At 62.6% G+C, this 18,304-nt stretch overlaps 1 protein-coding gene across 1 annotated transcript; it reads left to right on the forward strand.

The window, feature by feature from the left end:
• Window positions 1-293: 293 nt before the first annotated feature.
• ADAM11 (ADAM metallopeptidase domain 11) lies at window positions 294-9,458 on the forward strand (the record flags this gene model as incomplete). Its single annotated transcript, XM_061443245.1, has 25 exons — window positions 294-536; window positions 1,728-1,804; window positions 2,061-2,127; window positions 3,111-3,196; window positions 3,280-3,346; window positions 3,464-3,512; window positions 3,606-3,673; window positions 3,967-4,041; window positions 4,125-4,196; window positions 4,466-4,632; window positions 4,701-4,785; window positions 4,875-4,965; window positions 5,084-5,135; window positions 5,248-5,347; window positions 5,574-5,645; window positions 6,205-6,297; window positions 6,397-6,477; window positions 6,555-6,605; window positions 6,998-7,061; window positions 7,143-7,242; window positions 7,331-7,450; window positions 8,190-8,358; window positions 8,458-8,572; window positions 8,775-8,865; window positions 9,216-9,458. Coding segments are annotated over 25 exons (2,301 nt in total), but the record flags the coding sequence as incomplete, so codon positions are not given.
• Window positions 9,459-18,304: the final 8,846 nt, after the last annotated feature.

Below are 18,304 nucleotides of genomic sequence, written 5' to 3' on the forward strand. Positions count from 1 at the left end.
TGGGTGTCCCCTCCAGGACATCTGAGGCTCCCTGAGCTTCTCCTCCCAGATGTGTGCCCGTAATTGGTCCCCCACTCTCCTGGGCACCCCCCCAGCCCATCCTTCTGGGATGCGCCCATACCTGGGTGCCCCCACACACATCCTCCAGCCTGGGACATGCCCCCACGACCCCCTCTATGTCCCCTGAGCATCCCACCGGGATATGGGCGTCCCTTTCGGGATGCAGCGCCAGCCTTGGGTCACCCCCTGACCCCGTCCCATCCCTCCTCATCCCCAGCCCTCCCTGTCCCCAGCCCTCAGCGGTGCCCCCAGCCCTCTCTGGGGCCACCCCAACGTGTCCCCTGGCCGCAGGTCCCGCCGCGCAGGCCCCCTCGCTGCAGCGGAGGCTCCCCCGGTCCGGATGGCAGGACGGGAGGGTCGCCTCCCAGATCACCCACCCCAGCAGGCTGGTGGGGCACAGCTCGGGAGGAGAGGTCCAGAGGCATCAGCTGGACACCAGGGTCAGGAATGAGCCTGGAGGAGGAGGAGGAGGCCCTGTAAGTGAACCACAACCCCCCTCCATCCGCTCCCTCTGGGGTCCCCGGCTGGGTGGGCAGGTCCCCGGGGAGCTGCTGTCACCAACCCGGCTGCACCCCAGCATGTGCATGGGCCCCAGCATCCGAAACCGGAGCCTTCGTCCCCTTGGACTCCGCACCACTGCCTTCCCCTACCCCTGCACGGATGTGTGCCATGAAATCCCATTAAACCTGGATACCGGCGCGTGCGGGCACTGGGAGAGATGAAATGGGAGCGGGCAGGAATCCTGCAGCGTGAACGGGCTCATGGCTCCGGGAAGGACGAGCGAGGCCACCCGGTGCTGACCCCCAACCGCAGCCGTTCCCCCCCGCCCCGGGCTTGCTGCGGCCGGTGTCCACCCCCCCGGTGCTGTCGGTGTTTCGGTGCCGGCATCCGCGTCCCATCGGAGCCCATCGGGTTCGGTGCTCTCAAGGCGGCGGCGGCGCGCATCGATCCCCGCATCCCTGCCGGATAAAAGGGGGAACCTTGAGGAGCCGCCGCCGCAGTCGCGCTTTAAACCCGGAGTTGGGGGAAGCCACCGGAGGCCGGGAGGACGCCACCGGCGGCACCGGAGGAGGTGTTGAAGCGGGGTTGTGGGGACCCCCGGGGCCGGCTCCCTGGGGAGCCTCTGTGGCCTCCTGCCCGACCGCATGGGCACGGTCTTGGCTTGGGACATCCCCCCCGCTCCCTGCGGTGCTGTGCGGCGGCGAATGTGTCCTTGTGCCCGTGTCACCGCCCCCAGCGAGGGGAGGGGGCACCCCGGGAACGGTTTGGGTTCTCCTTGGCCGCCATTTCCCCTCGGTACCGGCGCTCCCGAGGGATGCGCTGCCGGCGGCGGACCCTCACCCGTGCGCCGAGTTTGCCGGGTCTCGGGCGGGAGCCGCAGAGCGCAGCCCTGGTGCTGCCGGCAGGAATTAGGTCAGGAATGACGGGACCGCAGGGCGGACGAAGCGGTGCGGGGATGCTCCAGGATGCACCGAGGAGGTGGCGGTGGGGCGCGGGTGCCCTCCCTGCGCTGCAGGAGGGATGATTTGGGGGGCAAAACTGCAACGTTTTCCTTTATGTTGGGTTGGGGGGAGAGTTAAAAGTAAAAGCGCCCCTTTACAGGCTGCGGGTCTGGGGGTTGATGGTGGTTTAATTGTGGGGGGGTGACGGCTCCATCTCTCTCGCAGGGGCTGCATCTGGCGCGGGTGAGCTTCGTGGTGCGTGCCTTCGGCTCAGCCTTCACCCTCGACCTCCAGCTGAACCAGTGAGCAGCCCCGGGGGTCCCAGTGGGGTGGGGGGCACCTGGGTGCTGAGTCGGGGGGGGAGAGGGATCCGGGGGTGCGAGCACCCTCCCAACCTCTGGGGGTCCCGCACGGGTGTGGTGCCACGTGTATGGGGGGTGGGTGAGCGATGAGGGTGCTGCAGGCAGGGCCCTGCTGCTGCTGTCTCTGTCCCCTCAGCCTCTTCCTCCTCTTCCTCCCCACCGCCTCGGCCTCTCACCCCCTTCCTGCTCCCGGCAGCCACCTCCTCGCCTCCCGCTACGTGGAGCGGCACGTTGGGGCGGGCAGCAACGGCAGCCACAGCACGGTAAGCTGCGTGCCGTGTTACACTGTGCCATGCCATGCCGTGCCATGCTCTATTACACTGTGCCATGCTGTGCTGTGCTCTATCACCCTGTGCCATGCTGTGCCATGCTCTATTACACTGTGCCATGCTGTGCTGTGCTCTATCACCCTGTGCCATGCTGTGCCATGCTCTATTACACTGTGCCATGCTGTGCCGTGCTCTATCACCCTGTGCCATGCTATCACCCTGTGCCACGCTGTGCCATGCTCTATTACACTGTGCCATGCTGTGCTGTGCTCTATCACCCTGTGCCATGCTGTGCCATGCTCTATTACACTGTGCCATGCTGTGCCGTGCTCTATCACCCTGTGCCATGCTATCACCCTGTGCCATGCTCTATTACACTGTGCCATGCTGTGCCGTGCTCTATCACACTGTGCCATGCTCTATCACCCTGTGCCATGCTGTGCCATGCTCTATTACACTGTGCCATGCTGTGCCGTGCTCTATCACACTGTGCCATGCTCTATCACCCTGTGCCATGCTGTGCCATGCTCTATTACACTGTGCCATGCTGTGCCGTGCTCTATCACACTGTGCCATGCTCTATCACCCTGTGCCATGCTGTGCCGTGCTCTATCACTGTGTCAAGCCCTTCTGTGCCAGTTCTGAGGTCATGGTGGCTCACTCATAAACCCATCAGGGGCCCACCAGCAGCTCAGCATCTCCAGCCGGGTGGCCTTAGGCAGCCCCCCCTTGCCCCTGGGGTGCCCCATGCATTGGGGTGCTGTTTCAGTGGGTGATGGGAAGTTGCACTTCACATGGGTGCTGGTGGCGGGTGATGCCCAGGGCACCATGCACACCCTAAGGGTGGCAGGCAGTGAACCCGTGAGCCGCCAGCCAGGGGGGGTGCCGGTGAAGGGGTCAGCACCCCGCACAGCACCGGCAGGATGGGACCAGGGCAGGGTCCGTCTGGCTCAGCCCCCCCCTCTCTGCTCGGGCAGGGCGCAGGGGAGCACTGCTACTACCAGGGCCGGCTCCGGGGGCAGCCCCACTCCTTCGCAGCTCTCTCCAGCTGCCAGGGCCTGAGGTGAGTGCTCCCCAGCCCTCGGTGTGTGGGGCAGGGGCTGCTGCACCCGCTGCACCCCGTTACCCCCCCAATGCTCTTTGCAGCGGGGTCTTCTCGGACGGCAGAGCCACCTTCCTGATCGAGCCCCAGGCGGGCGTCGAGCACGGGCAGGTGAGTGCCCCCGGACCCGCCATGGGCCTGCTCCGGCTCCCACACTGCAGCGTCAGGGCCCTGGCTGCAGGCTGGGGGCACCCATGGGGGGCCGTGACGCTCGTCTCCCCATGGCAGGGCCTTCGACCGCACGTGGTCCAGCGCATCCCCAACTGCTCCCAACCGGGTGAGCCTTCCTGTGGCGCTGGTGCCTGTCCCCATGGAGCGGTGCTGGTGGCGCCGGGTCTCGTGTCCCACCGGCTCTGTCCCTTCCCTCCAGGCTGCCTCTTCCCCGTGTGGAGCCAGCGCGTCGCGGGCGGGTTACCCAAGCTACGGCGGCGGCGGCAGGTTGGGGGGGGGACAAGGATGCTCGGTCCTTGGTCTCTGGGTGCTGGCTTGGCCTCAGCACGGCCCTGCCATGGGTGCAGCCGGGCTGGTTTGTGGGTGCTGGGGATGTGTTGGCAGGATGGTGCCGCTGCTGCAGGCTCAGGGATGCTCGGGGGGGGGGGACTCTGCCAATACCAGGGGGGTTCCCCGCTCCATGCATCCCAATGGGCAGCCACAAAAGGGATCCCGAAGCCCCATTGCCGGGGCTGGGCGGGTGGATCTGCCGGATCTCAGCCACGGGCTCCCACCGGCAGGTCCGCCGAGCCCAGCACACGGTCCACAGCGAGACCAAGTACATCGAGCTGGCTGTGGTGAACGACCACCAGCTGGTGAGTGCTGGTGGGGCTGGTGGGGTCGGGGTGCCTCCCCCCCCCCCCAGCCATCCTATCCCCTGCTGTTTCCCCCCCCTTAGTTCTTACAGCTCCGCAAGTCCGTGGTTCTCACCAGCAACTTCGCCAAGTCCGTGGTCAACCTGGCTGACATGGTGAGAGCCCCTTTGGCCTGGGGGAGCCCTGGCACACAGAGGTTGGGGGGTTTTGGGGTCCCCAGGGTGTTTGTCCCCATCACCCGGTGGGTTTGTTCCCCAAGGAGCTCATCCCCAGGGTGTTCGTCCCTGGTGCCTGATGGGTTTGTCCCTGAGGGCGATGCCCCCTGCATTGTCCCCACCGGGTTGGTCCCCAGCACCTGATGGCTTTGTCCCAGGGAGCGGTTTCACCCCCAGCACTGGTGTGTGCCCCCCCCTTGTCCCCACAGATCTACAAGGAGCAGCTCAACACCCGCATCGTGCTGGTGGCCATGGAGACGTGGGCCTCGGAGGACCGGATCCGCATGGGGGAAGACTCCTTGGAGACGCTGACGGAGTTCGTGAAGTACCGGCGGGAGGGCCCGGCCGAGCACAGCGACACCGTCCACCTCTTCTCGTGAGCGCCGCATCCCCGCCGCCGCCGGGAGCCGCTGGCCCCGGTGCCCACCATCCTCTTCCTCGCAGGGGCCGGACCTTCCAGAGCAGCCGCAGCGGCACCGCTTTTGTGGGGGGCATCTGCTCGCCCGCCCGTGCCGGGGGGGTCAATGAGGTGGGTGCGGTGGGACCCCCATGGAAGCAGGGTGGGGATGGGGGGGGGATCGTCCCGGTGACCCCCACCCCGGTCCCTCCCGTGTGCAGTACGGCAACGTGGCGGCCATGGCGGTGACGCTGGCGCAGACGCTGGGACAGAACGTGGGCATGATGTGGAACAAGCACCGCACGGCCGCAGGTACCGGCACCCCCCCCCCCGCGGTGGCTCCATGGGGACAATGGGGAGGGGGACCCCCAAGTGCCACCAAGGCGGTGCAGGGCAGCAGCACCCCCCCAGCCCCTCTGCTCTCCTCCAGGCGACTGCCGGTGTCCGGACTCGTGGCTGGGCTGCATCATGGAGGACACAGGGTGGGTGCCCCTTGGGGGGGGCATTGCCGAAGATCCTGCCCTGCTCCGGGGGCCCAGCCTGGTGCTGCCCCCCCGGTGGCACTGGGGGGTGACGGTGCCCCCGGCCCCACAGGTACTACCTCCCGCGGAAGTTCTCCCGCTGCAGCATCGATGAGTACAACCAGTTCCTGCAGGACGGCGGCGGGAGCTGCCTCTTCAACAAGCCCCTGAAGGTAACGGCCCCCCCCGGGCCCCCTCATGCTGGGGGGAACCATGTCCTGGGGGTCCCCGGGGCTCCTGCTGGGTCCCAGGGAACAGCAGCAGCATCAAACCCGGTGTCCCCAGCGGGGGATGTTCTGGGGGTCCTGCTATTCCCTGGGGACGATGCCCTTCTGGGGGGCTCGGGGGCACCCCCAGCATCTCCTGTGTCTGTTGTGTCCCCCAACTCGGTCCTGGCAGCTCCTGGACCCCCCAGAGTGCGGCAATGGCTTCGTGGAGGCGGGCGAGGAGTGCGACTGCGGCTCGCTGGCGGTGAGCGGGGCCGGGGCTGCCGGTGTTACCTGGTGATGTGGTGTGACGTGTCGTGACATGTCGTGACATGTGACGTGATGTGACATGTCATGATGTGGTGTGACACGTCGTGACGTGGTGTGACACGTTGTGACATAGTGTGACACGTTGTGACGTGGTGTGACATGTCATGACGCGGTGTGACACATCGTGACGTGGTGTGACACGTTGTGACATAGTGTGACATGTCGTGACATGGTGTGACATGTCGTGACGTGACACGTCATGACATGGTGTGACACATCATGACGTGGTGTGACACGTTGTGATGTGGTGTGACATGTCGTGACGTGGTGTGACGTCATGACGTGGTGTGACACGTCGTGATGTGGTGTGACAAGTCGTGATGTGGTGTGACACGTCGTGATGTGGTGTGACATGTCATGATGTGGTGTGACACGTCGTGACGTCGTGTGACACGTCGTGACGTCATGTGACATGTCATGACATGGTGTGACACGTCGTGACGTGGTGTGACATGTCGTGACATGGTGTGACGCACCGGTGGCTGTCCCTGCAGGAGTGCGCCAGGAGTGGGGGGAACTGCTGCAAGAAGTGCACGCTGACCCACGACGCCATGTGCAGTGATGGGCTCTGCTGCAAGGGCTGCAAGGTGAGGGGCAGGGGCAGGGGCAAGGGGATGATCCAGGATCCCGCAGGGACGGATCCGATCCGGTGGGCTCCTGATGTGGTGGCTTCATCCCGGGTGCAGTACGAGCCGCGCGGAGTGTCCTGCCGGGAGGCTGTCAATGAGTGCGACATCCCCGAGACCTGCACCGGGGACTCCAGCCAGGTGAGCTGGAGCAGGAGGCGCGGTGGCACGCGTGGGGCCGTGGGGCATCACCCCTCCTCTTCTGTGTCCCCCGACAGTGCCCCCCCAACCTCCACAAGCTGGATGGCTACTTCTGTGAGAACGAGCAGGTGAGCCCGGTGGGACAGGGCCGTGGGGCTCAGCAATGTCCCTGCGGGGGGCCACGGTCCCTATGGGGTTTGGGAACATCCCGGTGGGCTCCAGCATCCTGGTGCTGGCGCATGTTGGTCATGGCAGCAGCACTGAGCCCCACACACGTGCAGGATGCGGGCTTTGGGTACCAGGGTCCCCAGGGTGGGTGAACCCTCACTGGATCCCGAGTCCCAGCAGTATTCCAGGAGCCGCAGCCCATTCCTACGTGCGCCCCCACAGTGATGGGATGAGCAAACCCTCCCTGCACCTCAAACACCCTCCCCTGCACACACGCGGCTCCCGGTCCCTGTGCCTGGCACTGGGGGGGGGGGTCCTTGTCCTTGCACCACCTCCATGGCCATGTCCGCAGGGGCGATGCTATGGCGGGCGCTGCAAGACCAGAGACCGGCAGTGCAACGCGCTGTGGGGCCGCGGTGAGTGTCAGCCCCGGTGGGGGGGGGCTTTGCCACGGTGGAACCGGGGGGGGGCAGGCAGGTGACACCCCCTTCCCCCAGGCTCAGCCGAGCGCTTCTGCTATGAGAAGCTCAACGTGGAGGGGACCGAGAGGGGCAACTGCGGGCGCGAGGGCCTGGGCTGGCTGCAGTGCAACAAGCAGTGAGTGACCCCCCCCCACCCCACCCCGGCCCCGTGTCCCCTCCCGGGTGCCCCCCCCCCGGCCGCTGACACGGTGGGGGCCTGGCAGGGACGTGCTCTGCGGCTTCCTGCTCTGCGCCAACATCTCGGGGCCCCCCCGGCTCGGGGAGCTCAGCGGAGAGGTCGCCACCACCACCTTCTTCCACCAGAACCGCTACGTGGACTGCAGGTGGGTGTCCCCATGGACGGGAGGGAGCCCCCATGGCCACGGGGTGCCCCCATGGATGGGATGGAGCCCCCATGGCAGGGAGGGGGCCCTCATGGACGGGAGGGAGCCCCCATGGCCGAGAGGAGCCCCCATGGACGGGAGGGAGCCCCCATGGCAGGGACAGAGACCCCATGGATGGGACGGAGCCCCCATGGCCAGGAGGGAGCCCCCATGGCAGGGAGGGAGCCTCCATGGCCACGGGGTGCCCCCATGGCAGGGAGGGAGCCCCCATGGCCAGGAAGGAGCCTCCATGGCCGGGAGGGAGCCCCCATGGCCGGGAGGGAGCCCCCATGGCCAGGAAGGAGCCTCCATGGCCGGGAGGGAGCCCCCATGGACGGGAGGGAGCCCCCATGGCTGGGAGGGAGCCCCCATGGCGGGGACGGAGCCCCCATGGCAGGGAGGGGGCCCCCATGGCCGGGAGGGAGCCCCAGTGGCCGGGACGGAGCCCCCATGGCCGCGGGGTGCCCCCATGGATGGGATGGAGCCCCCATGGCAGGGAGGGAGCCCCCATGGACAGGAGGGAGGCCCCATGGTGGGGAGGGAGCCCCCATGGACGGGAGGGAGCCCCCATGGCTGGGAGGGAGCCCCCATGGACGGGAGGGAGCCCCAGTGGCCGGGACGGAGCCCCCATGGCCGCGGGGTGCCCCCATGGAAGGGAAGGAGCCCCCCCGGGTCACCGGCTCCCCCCGTGCCGGCGCAGGGGGGGCCACGTGCAGCTGGTGGACGGCTCGGACCTGAGCTACGTGGAGGACGGGACCCCGTGCGGGCCCGGGATGCTGTGTCTCGACCGCAAATGCCTTCCAGCCACAGCCTTTAACTTCAGCTCCTGCCCCGGGAGCTGGGATGGGAAGATCTGCTACGACCACGGGGTGAGGGACACGGGGGGGGGGGAATGAAGGGGACCCCCCCCTCGGGGGGTGTCACAAGGCGGTGGGGCCGGGGGGGGGGGTGACGCCGTCCCCTCGCAGGTCTGCAGCAATGAGGGCAAGTGCATCTGCCGGGCGGAGTGGACGGGGAAGGACTGCAGCGTCTACGACCCCATCCCCGAGCCGAAGCCGACGGGGGAGACGGAGCGCTACAAGGGTCCGTGTGCCCCATGGTGGGCTCCCCACGTCCCGCTGCGACCCCAGACACCCCCTCCCTCCCCCGGGGGCCCAAGGGGGTCTCCCTCACCCTGGTGCTGCAGCTCAGCTGGGCACGGTTCGTGCCCCATCCCAGCCCCCCCCCCATCACTGGGGCTGTCCCCCCACTGATGCGTGTCCCTGTCCCCTCCTCCCTGTCACAGGTCCCAGTGGCACCAATATCATTATCGGCTCCATCGCGGGGGCCGTGCTGGTGGCTGCCATCGTCCTAGGGGGGACAGGCTGGGGATTTAAGTAAGCAGCCGCCGCATGGCTCGTCCCCTCTGCGGCCCTCACCGGCCACATCCCTCCTGCGCGCTGCCACCGCGTCCTGGGGACACCCCCGAGCTGGGCATCACCCACAGCGTGGGTCCCTGGGGGCTCCCTCACCTCCCTGTCCCTGCCTGGTCCCCTGCCCGCATGTGGCACTGGGGGGGTGTCGGTGTCACCCATGGCGCTGCTGCCCCCATGCCTGTTCTGCCTGCACACGTCTGCTGCCTGTGGGACCTGGGACCCTGGTTGGGGGGGGGGGACACGGCCACCCGCACACCCAGGGCTGGCACTAACGCTCCTCTCCTCTCCTCTCCCCTCCGCCGCCCCCCAAGGAACATCCGCCGCGGAAGGTACGACCCGGCGCAGCAGGGAGTGTAACCGTGCCCCCCCCTCGTCCTCCTCCTCGTCACCGTCACTGTCACCGTCGCCTGACGGCGTGGGAGCCCCCCCCGGCCGGGCCCGTCTGTCCGTGTCGCTGTGTGTCCGGCCGTGCTGTCTCCATCTCTGTGCCCCCCGCAGCTGAAAAGAGACAGGGGTTGAAGGAGGGAAGGGGGGGGGTCACACACTGGCAGCAGCCCCCCCCCCCCAACACCAGTTGCTGGCTCTTTTCAGCTCAGTGTCCCCCCCCCATGTGTCCCCCCCATGTCACAGCCCCGCACTAAATGCACCCCCACTTCTGTGTTGCAGGTCCGGGGGGGCCTGAGCAGAGCGGCTCTGCCCCGCTCCCCCCCCCCCCCCCCCCCCGCCCAGCGCCTCATTAACAGCAATTAAACGGGGAGCCCGTGGAGGAGAGCGGGGGGGGGGACACCCGGGACCACCCCCCCCGTCCCCCACCGCACCGCCACGAATGTACCGCCCCCCCCCCCCCCCCGGGCTGGTGGCACCGGGATGAATGTACCTGCAGGGGCAACCAGGGACATCCCCCCCCCCCCCCCCCCGCCCCACATTCCCTCCTCTGCCCCCCATCAGCAGCTTCCCGGGCCCCCCAAAGGTCAGGCCCAGTGCCCCCCAGTACCAATGTATCCAGGCCTGGAAGTTGTGTCCCCCCAGCCCAGATGCCAGGTCTGGGTCTGTGGGGGTGAGGACTGCACCCCCAGATGTGTGTGTGTGTCCCCATGTGGGGATTTGTCCCCCCAATGTCATGGCTGCACCCACCCAGCCATTGAAACCCCAATGTCCCCCGCGGTGGGGACAAGCATCCCTCTATGGCAGGGACCCCCCTCCACGTCCCCAGCTCAGGCAGATGAACCCCAAACTGGTGGCACTGGGGATGGAGGGAGGGTCGGTGACAGCAGAGGGGGGGCCTGGATTATAGGGTGAGCCCCAGGCTGGTGGCACACAGGGGTCCTTGGTGGGTGGCACGTGTGTCCCCCTGCCCCATGGCAGGCGGTTGCACAGCACCTGCTGGGTGTCCCTGACCCCCTGGGAGGGGGGTGGGATGCGTCACCCCATCCCCATGGCACACGTCACCCTGCATGGGGTGGCTCTGGAGGGCCACCCAACCCACAGCACCACAGAGCACCGGGGGCCCACACTGGTCCCTTCAAGCCCTGGTGATGCTCAGCATGGGGGGACACCTCTAGGGACAATGAGTGTGTGTGTATGGGGACACGGCTGGTGGCACTCAGGAAGGGGATAATGGGGGACAACACCCCATGCCCATAGCAGTGGGGGTGTCCCCCTGTGTCCTCCCTTGGCCAGTGTCCCTGCCCACCATAGGGCCCCTTGCCACTAAGGCAGGAGGTGACCAAGGGTGTCCCCAAGCCCAGCTATGGTCGATGCACATGGTGGTCCCTGTGTTGTGTGACAGCCCCGCTCAGCACCCATGGGTGCCTTGGCTGCGGTGGCAGAAGATAGAGGACAGGGCACTGCCACGGCAGGGTGCTGGCAGTGGGACAGAATGGTAGCTCCTTGTGGGATGGGCTTTGGGGACACAGGGACACAGGCACAGGGAGGGGGAAACTGAAGCAAGCCCCATCTCCATCACTGTCACCACAATGTCCCCACTGTCACGGCCACCGTGCCAGGGTGGTCCCCGTGGCGAGGGGACGCCTCTATTTCAGTTCTCACTGGGTTTGGGGACATTAATACACACACACATATATATATATATATAAATATGGGGGGTCTTAACGATTTTAACGCTGTGAGGCCGAGCGGTGCCACCGCGGAGGTGCCAGCGGCTCGGACAGGGGCTTCACCCGGTGCTTCCAGAGCCAAGAGATCAAACCCCCCCCTCCAGCCCCACATTCCCAGCAGGGGCCACGCACAGCGGGGTGGTGACACCACCACCCCCCCCCAGCCCCCACATCCCATCCCGAGCTCCTGCTTTGCACGTGCTGCGGAGCCGGAGCCGCCGCGTGTTCCCAACGCGGTGCCCGGCTCCGGCCCCGGCCCCGGCAGCCTCCTGCGATGCCACAACTTATTTACAATAAAGGGTTGGAAAAGGATGGGGTTGTGCTTGGCACCGGCGCCGTGAGCGGGAGGGATGGGGCCGGGGGGGGGCTGAGCCCCCCCCACATCTCCTCAGGAGGATGCTCCGGGACGTGGTCCCCTCCGCTTCATCCCACCAATACCCCACACACCCCACCCCTGGCCCATCCGCAAGGGATGGCTCCATCCCAACCATAACATCAAGAGTCAGGGTCCCATCTTACGGACCCAACGGCACATGGTTGAGTGCCACCAAGCTCCCTCCCTCCAAGCTCTCACCGGGCTGGGGACCCTGTCCCCCCATCCCACCACAGAGATGCTCAGCCCTATGTCAGGGCTCAGCATGAGGACACTGCTCCATCCCTGTCCCACCATGGGCACCCCTCGCTGTCCCAGCATGGGACTGGTCCCTTGCCCACCTCCGGGACACACAAGCCGCTCACTGCCCCATTGCAGGGCCACGGGGGCAGGTCCCTGTCCCCTCCCAGGGCCACCCTCAGGCTGGCTCTGCAGTGGGGTGAGCAACCCCTGGCAGACGGGACCCGAAGGGCCCGTGAGGATGGAGCATGATCCCCGGGGAGGCTGCGCTGGCAGAGCCCGCACTCTCGGACCGCTCAGCGCAGCCACCACGAGAGGGCTCCCCCAGCCCAGCCCATGCCCGGCCGGCGCAGGAGATGCTCGCCCATCCCTGAGATGCTCCAGGGCCACTCGGGTCCCCGCGAGCCCCAGCTTCGAGCCTGAGGTCCTCTGATGGCAAAAAGGGTGGCAGGTGGGGGGCACCACACGAGCGTTGCTACCAGCACCCTCAGCCCAGCATCCCCATGCCCACGGAGGGTCACTTCCCTGCAGAATCCTTTCTCTGCCAGCCAGGGACACGGGGTGGGATGCAGGACAACACACGCTGTCACCAAGCCACTGGCAAGGGGTGGCCCTGCAGAGCACCCCTACACAGGGAGCATGAAAACACTTGTTCAGCACCTTACCATAGAACCGTGGAACGGTTTGGGTTGAAGGGACCTTAAAGCTCATCCCATTTTAACAAGCAGGGACACCTCCCACTACAGCAGGCTGCTCCAAGCCCGTGTCCAACCTGGCCTTGAGCTCTGCCGGCGATGGGAATGTTCTCCTCCATCACTCCTTATGGCAAGATGCTGAGCACCAGGGCCCGTGCACACAATGCAGGGTGCTGGGCGAGGAGGATGAGGACACTCACTGCTGGCTCTGCCCCACTTGGGGTGCCCGGGAGCACCCTGGGGTGCTGCCTCCCTCAGGAGCAAACCCAGCCCCAGACAGGAGCCTCTCTACTGGTTCCAGAAGGATCAAGCCCATCTTATCAAAGCAATCACTGTCATCTGCTCGCCCTGTCCCCCCCGGCTGCAGCCTCACTAGAAGTGCTGCAGGATGGGCAAGGGAGCCTCTGGCTGTGGCAGGGAGTGTGGGGGGAGCAGGCAGCTGAGCTGGGGGGGGTCTGCATGAGGAGCATCCCCCCTGCCCCTCAGCCGCAGTGCCTGCTCCTGCCAGGGCCAGGCTTGGAGCCAGCAGGGCCCTTTCTCCCCCCAGCACCATGAGCCCCTCAAGGGTTTTAGCCACAGACTTGCAGCAGGCACAACGGAGCTGCAGCTATTTTGGGCTCGTGTCTGGATACCAGCGCGATGAGTGAGCCAGAAATATGCCAGATGCACAGACTGGGCCTGAATCTGAAGCTATTCAGGGCCTTCAGGGTCAGGAGGGCAAACCCCACGCCTTGCAGTCAGCCCAGCTCTGGTCTGCACCCCGCAGGGTCACACAGCACCTATGCTGGCTCAGGGCAGGGTCCTGCTCACCAGGATGCCACGGTGGGGTTGGACGTGCCCCGGCACAAAGGAGATGCTCCTTGACCAACATCCCATCGCAGGCAGCAGGGTGCAGCTCCCAGAGGTGCTCAACGCCCCAGGCAGCTGCTTCTCTCCATCACAGGTGTCTCCAGCTCCATCACATCACCCAGCTCCTCCACCCTGAGCTGCCCCAAACCAGAGCACAGGCTGGCTGGATGCTGCAGCATTCCTGCCTGTCCTCAAGCAGTTTTATATCAGCCTCCAGTCCTTGGGTCCTCACACGTGCTAAAGGTGAACCACACCACCCAAGGGAGCAGCCACAGCCTCCCACTGCATGCTGGTGTTAAGATGCTCCAACAATGATGCTGTGAGGCTGGCATCAGCTTTGTGGCTCCTCCAAGGTCACTCGCCGAGCTCTCCCCTAATCCCAGTGGGATACATCCCCACATAACACAGCAAACCTGAAAGGAACTGCAGGAGCAACCCCGTGGGCAGGTCTGGGGGGTGCATCTCTTGTCACTTACCAGGGCTCAGCTCCAAGACCCGTATCTGCCCCTCTTTTTGCTGCAGACAGAGCGGGTCCTGCCAACCTCAACCCCAGCAATGAAAATCAATCCCTCATTACCAGCAGAACCAAAGAGAGAAGCAAGCAGCTCCCGCACAGCCGCCTCGCTGCGTGCGCTGCGCAGCGGGAAGCCCTTGAACCTGAAGCATCTCCACTCCTTTGGCTGCCGAAGCCGATGATGGACCATCTGGCTGTGATTTTTCAACTGGAATCAAAGGAGGCTCTTTGCCTCCTCAAGGCCCCCCCCATGGTGGTGGCAGAGGCCGCAGCCTGGGTGAGCAGAGGGAGGCTCTGAGTTTCCACCTTGCCCATGAGCACTGCACAATGGGAAGCTCGCCTGGGAGAGAAGCCCACGGGCTGGAGGCGCGTGAAGCAGCTTTCTGGGAAGGGAAGGAGTTCTGCTGGCCCAGAAGAGAGCCACTGGCCTGAAAACGTGACTCAAGGCTTTGGGGTGCCTTAACCTCAGCCTTGCCACCGCCAGCTCCAGCGGGGAAAAGGAGGGAAACCCAATCCCTATGAGACAAATCAATTCCCAAATGCCCTTCCAGAAGCAGCCTCCTGCCCCAGGACACTGCCTGCATCGCCTTGTAGGTCTTTTCCAGCCCAAAGCCTGTGTCATTCCTTGCTGCTGCTTTTCACGAGCAGCCCCGGAACGCCTGAGTTCCCATTCCTGCCGCCAGCAGCTTTAACCCCTCGAGGCAGAGGCGAACCCGACGGCTGCTGCCCCTGGGACTGCCCGGGCAGGATTGGTGCGGGCTGTGTCACAGCTCAGCAGTTCAAATCCAGGTCAGCAGAGCTGAACTGAGAAGCCCCAGTGGGCCCATTTCACCTTGGCAGTGCAGCGAGAGCAGAGGCAGGCGCGGAGGCTCCGTTCCATCACTGCAGCACAGTCCTTGCTGGGACTGCAAGCACGATGTGAAGCCCTCCTGAGCTTCTGCTAAACCACAGGGGCTGGGGATCGGAGCCTGTGGAGTGAATGTGGCATCTGACAAAAAAAGGGGCTGTTTTCCTGGTTCTCCTAAGCTTTCCTTCCTACTTCTTCTGGAGAATTTCGATTCAAAGCTACGAAACAGCAATTTGTCAAATTAGCTTTGAAGCCTCTCAAGATCTCAGCTCTCCTCTGCGGGGGATCTGCAGTACCATGGCCACCAGGTCAGAGCACTTTACGTAACTATCTCCTTACCCCTACACCAGCTACTGCTGGTTTTATCTCCTGTCCTTACTGGACATCACAATGTGCATGCAAATAGGAAATGCATAAAGGCCTAACATCGCAGGGAATCAGAACTTATTTTGTCATTATCCAACAGCGCTGCTGCAAGCAGCCAGTCAGCAAGAAAAGGCAATAGGTGATAAGGAACCAGATTTTGGAGCCATCAGTTACACCAGTTTCACTTCACAGCCTGGTGGCATCTTCCTGAGTTCATTCCCTTCTGTGGCAGCCCAGTAATGAACTGCTCTCCTTTCCCTAGTGCATGGGGGAGAAATCCTGTGTGACAGAGGGATCTAATAGATATGCTGGCAAAGGAAACTTCAGGGCAGCTTGAGTCTTTGTGGGAACACCATCTTCTGGGTGACCAAGGTGTAAAGCTTTCCCACCTCCCTCTGTCTCCCTACATCATTCTAACATTGAGCTATTTTTTTACCCACACATTGCCAGCCTGCTCTGAAGCATCTCAGGGCTTTCACAACACAGGCAGCAGCAAAGACCTCCCTCAGATGGGATTGCCAGGGGGCCACAAAGGTGCTGCGAGGGCTGGAGCAGCTCTGCTCTGGAGCCAGGCTGAGAGAGCTGGGCTGGGGCAGCCTGGAGAAGAGAAGGCTCCTGAAGGGGAGACCTGAGAGCAGCTCCAGTGCCTGAAGGGGCTGCAGGAAAGCTGGAGAGGGGCTTGGGACAAGGGATGTAGGGACAGGCCAAGGGGAATGGCTTTAACCTGCCAGAGGGGAGACTGAGATGAGCTCTTAGGCAGAAGCTCTTCCCTGTGAGGGTGCTGAGGCACTGGCACAGGGTGCCCAGAGAAGCTGTGGCTGCCCCATCCCTGGCAGTGTTCAAGGCCAGGTTGGACACAGGGGCTTGCAGCAAGCTGCTCCAGTGGAAGGTGAACTGAAAAGTTCTGCTCTCGGAGGGGGAATACTGCACACCAGGTGATGCCAGGCCCTTAGCACTGAGAACAGCAGTTCCTGCCTCCAAACCTTCACAGAACACCTCTCACTTCCAGGCTCCTGCACATTCCATTGGAGTATTTGGTATTGGGGGGGGGGGGGGGGAACAGATAAAAACATAAAAATACCAAAAATTTAAACCAAGCTATCCTGATCTCTTGGTCTGCAGACCAGGTTCGCACTGGCAATGGCCTATTCTGCCTCCTGCATTCCCACCATCCCATCACCTACAGCACTGCTCTTGGGTGCTTCACCTGGCTTGTGAGAATAACCCATCTTACCTGGCCAAGTTCGCTATGCAGCACCATAACACGGCAGGGACCGATGCCCACAACATTTACATTCAACTCTGAATCATGCACCTCATCAGCAAATGGACCAGATGGATCCAGCCCTGATTTGCAGAGACCCTCACTGCACATTTCCACAGTGGCATGGGCTGGTATGAGCAAAGTTAGCTCTTTTCTCATGGTGAGTATGGAAAACACACTCCCAGGGGCATCTCCATGTTAATCTCTCACACGGGGGGGAACAAGCCCTCAGATGCAGCTCGCAGCTGATGTGATCAAAGTGACTTCTCAAAGACCTTTGCAAACGTTCACAAGTTTCTTACGGACTGTGGTTGACAAATCAGCCACCTTTTGTGCTTCCTGCTTTGCAGGTCACATAAAGGGCTCTGGCAGGGCTGCAAGGTCAGTGACTCTCAGCTCAGTGGAAACCGGCTCCTTCCAGAGGGCTGCACCTCTTATGGAGGCTACAGAGCTTATAGAACATCCAACGTGCCCACAGACAGGCACCAGCCTCCCAACAAGGCACAAACTTCCCTTTGTAACTTCCTGTTTTCAAAGTGTTTTGCACCACAGTTAATACAAACACCCCCAAGGATGTCTAGGATGCATTAAGTCTCAATGTTTTGTATATGACATGAGAATACGCACTCACTATTGTTAACACCGGCCACTCAATACCATAATACCAGCTTCAGAGGAATGGAAAAGAAATATTGCTATCAGCAGTAGAAAGTGAGAGAGAAATTCTGCCTCGGAGCTTAGAGCCATCACACTTAAATTCAGGTATTGTGAATTGTGGAACGTGAAGATGAAAGAAACCCCTTCTTCTCTGCACAAGAAGTCAGGGCCATAAGAGCCAGGTAGCGGATACACACCTACATCCTGACATCTGCTAGTATCAGTGTGTTACCAAGACCATTTTCCACGCAGAACAGGCTTTTAAACAAGTTTCCTGAGAGTGGATTTTCAGGTGATTTCAGGTTTATGGAAAAAAGATAAAAAATCCCTGGCAAACAACTCACAAATGGGAATATTGATTTCCTAAGGATAAGAAGCACTCAGGGGTAAAAGGAAAAGTAATTCCCTCAAGTCACAGCATGTCCTTGAATAAAAGCAAGATGAAAGCAGAGAAGTTGGCACGATGCTTTCCAATCCTCACAGCAAAGCTGAAATACACCACTGCTTTCTTCCTGACACCAGAAATTCCATTCAACACCACGCTGGGATCCCACCATCCAACTGAACACCAAGACTAACCTGGCAGAATGCGTTACAGGTCTGCATCACCCCGGGCTGCGGCCATCCCTGAAGGAGAGTGGGTTTGCAGCTCCTGCTGCTCACCCAGGCTTTGTGTCCACACAGAGGAAACCCAGGCCAGGAGGCAGCAGAAGTCACAAACTCTGTCCCAGGCACCTCTGTTCTGCTCGTGGGGAAGCAGCAGGCTCAGGTCCACAATCTGGAGACAGGTCCCTTGCCAAAGAGTAACCAGAACATCCTGTTCCACAGAAAAAGAAAAGGGAGAAGGGCAGCAAAATCTGAAGTGTACAGAAACCTCTCCACACCACCAATGAGCACGGCTCCGAGGTTTGAAATCCCCCTTGTAAGGCATTTGTCCTCAGCCCTCAACACGGAATTTACACAACACTAATGTCACACTGCACAAAACAAAATGTCATTTTCCAAGCAATAATGAAGTGATATTTGAAGTCTCCTCTGATACAGAGAAAATGAATGGCAAGGCCTGAAGGAGCAGAAAGAAGCCCCAGAGCTCCTTTCCACGCTGCTGTCGAAAGGTGAGTTGCACCATTAACAGCAAACCCTGATGTACATCATGCAATTAGATCCATCTTTCAGGAACTGTTTCATGGTAAGTGCACAAGGTGCAGAGCACAGTAGATCCCATTCAGAGGAATTAGGCACGCCACAAACACCCCAAGAGCAACCAGGCAATAAACAGGTCCTTTGGAAAGTAACCTCGGAGCTGGGAAGTTATGTGCCCGGTATCAAGAATTCATCATGAAGAGTGCAGTTGAGACAAAACTGCAGCTAACTACAGGAAGGAAAATGAAATGCTAACAATATTAAACACCTCATCTACGCTTCCAACAGGAAAATGACTCTGCAGAGAGGATCCAATTTATACTTTCAACTCCAGG

This window comes from Pezoporus flaviventris, unplaced genomic scaffold, assembly GCF_033815535.1.
Source record: "Pezoporus flaviventris isolate CSIRO_AGI_PZ_B2104156 unplaced genomic scaffold, CSIRO_AGI_Pfla_v1 ptg000324l, whole genome shotgun sequence".
NCBI lineage: Eukaryota > Metazoa > Chordata > Aves > Psittaciformes > Psittacidae > Pezoporus > Pezoporus flaviventris.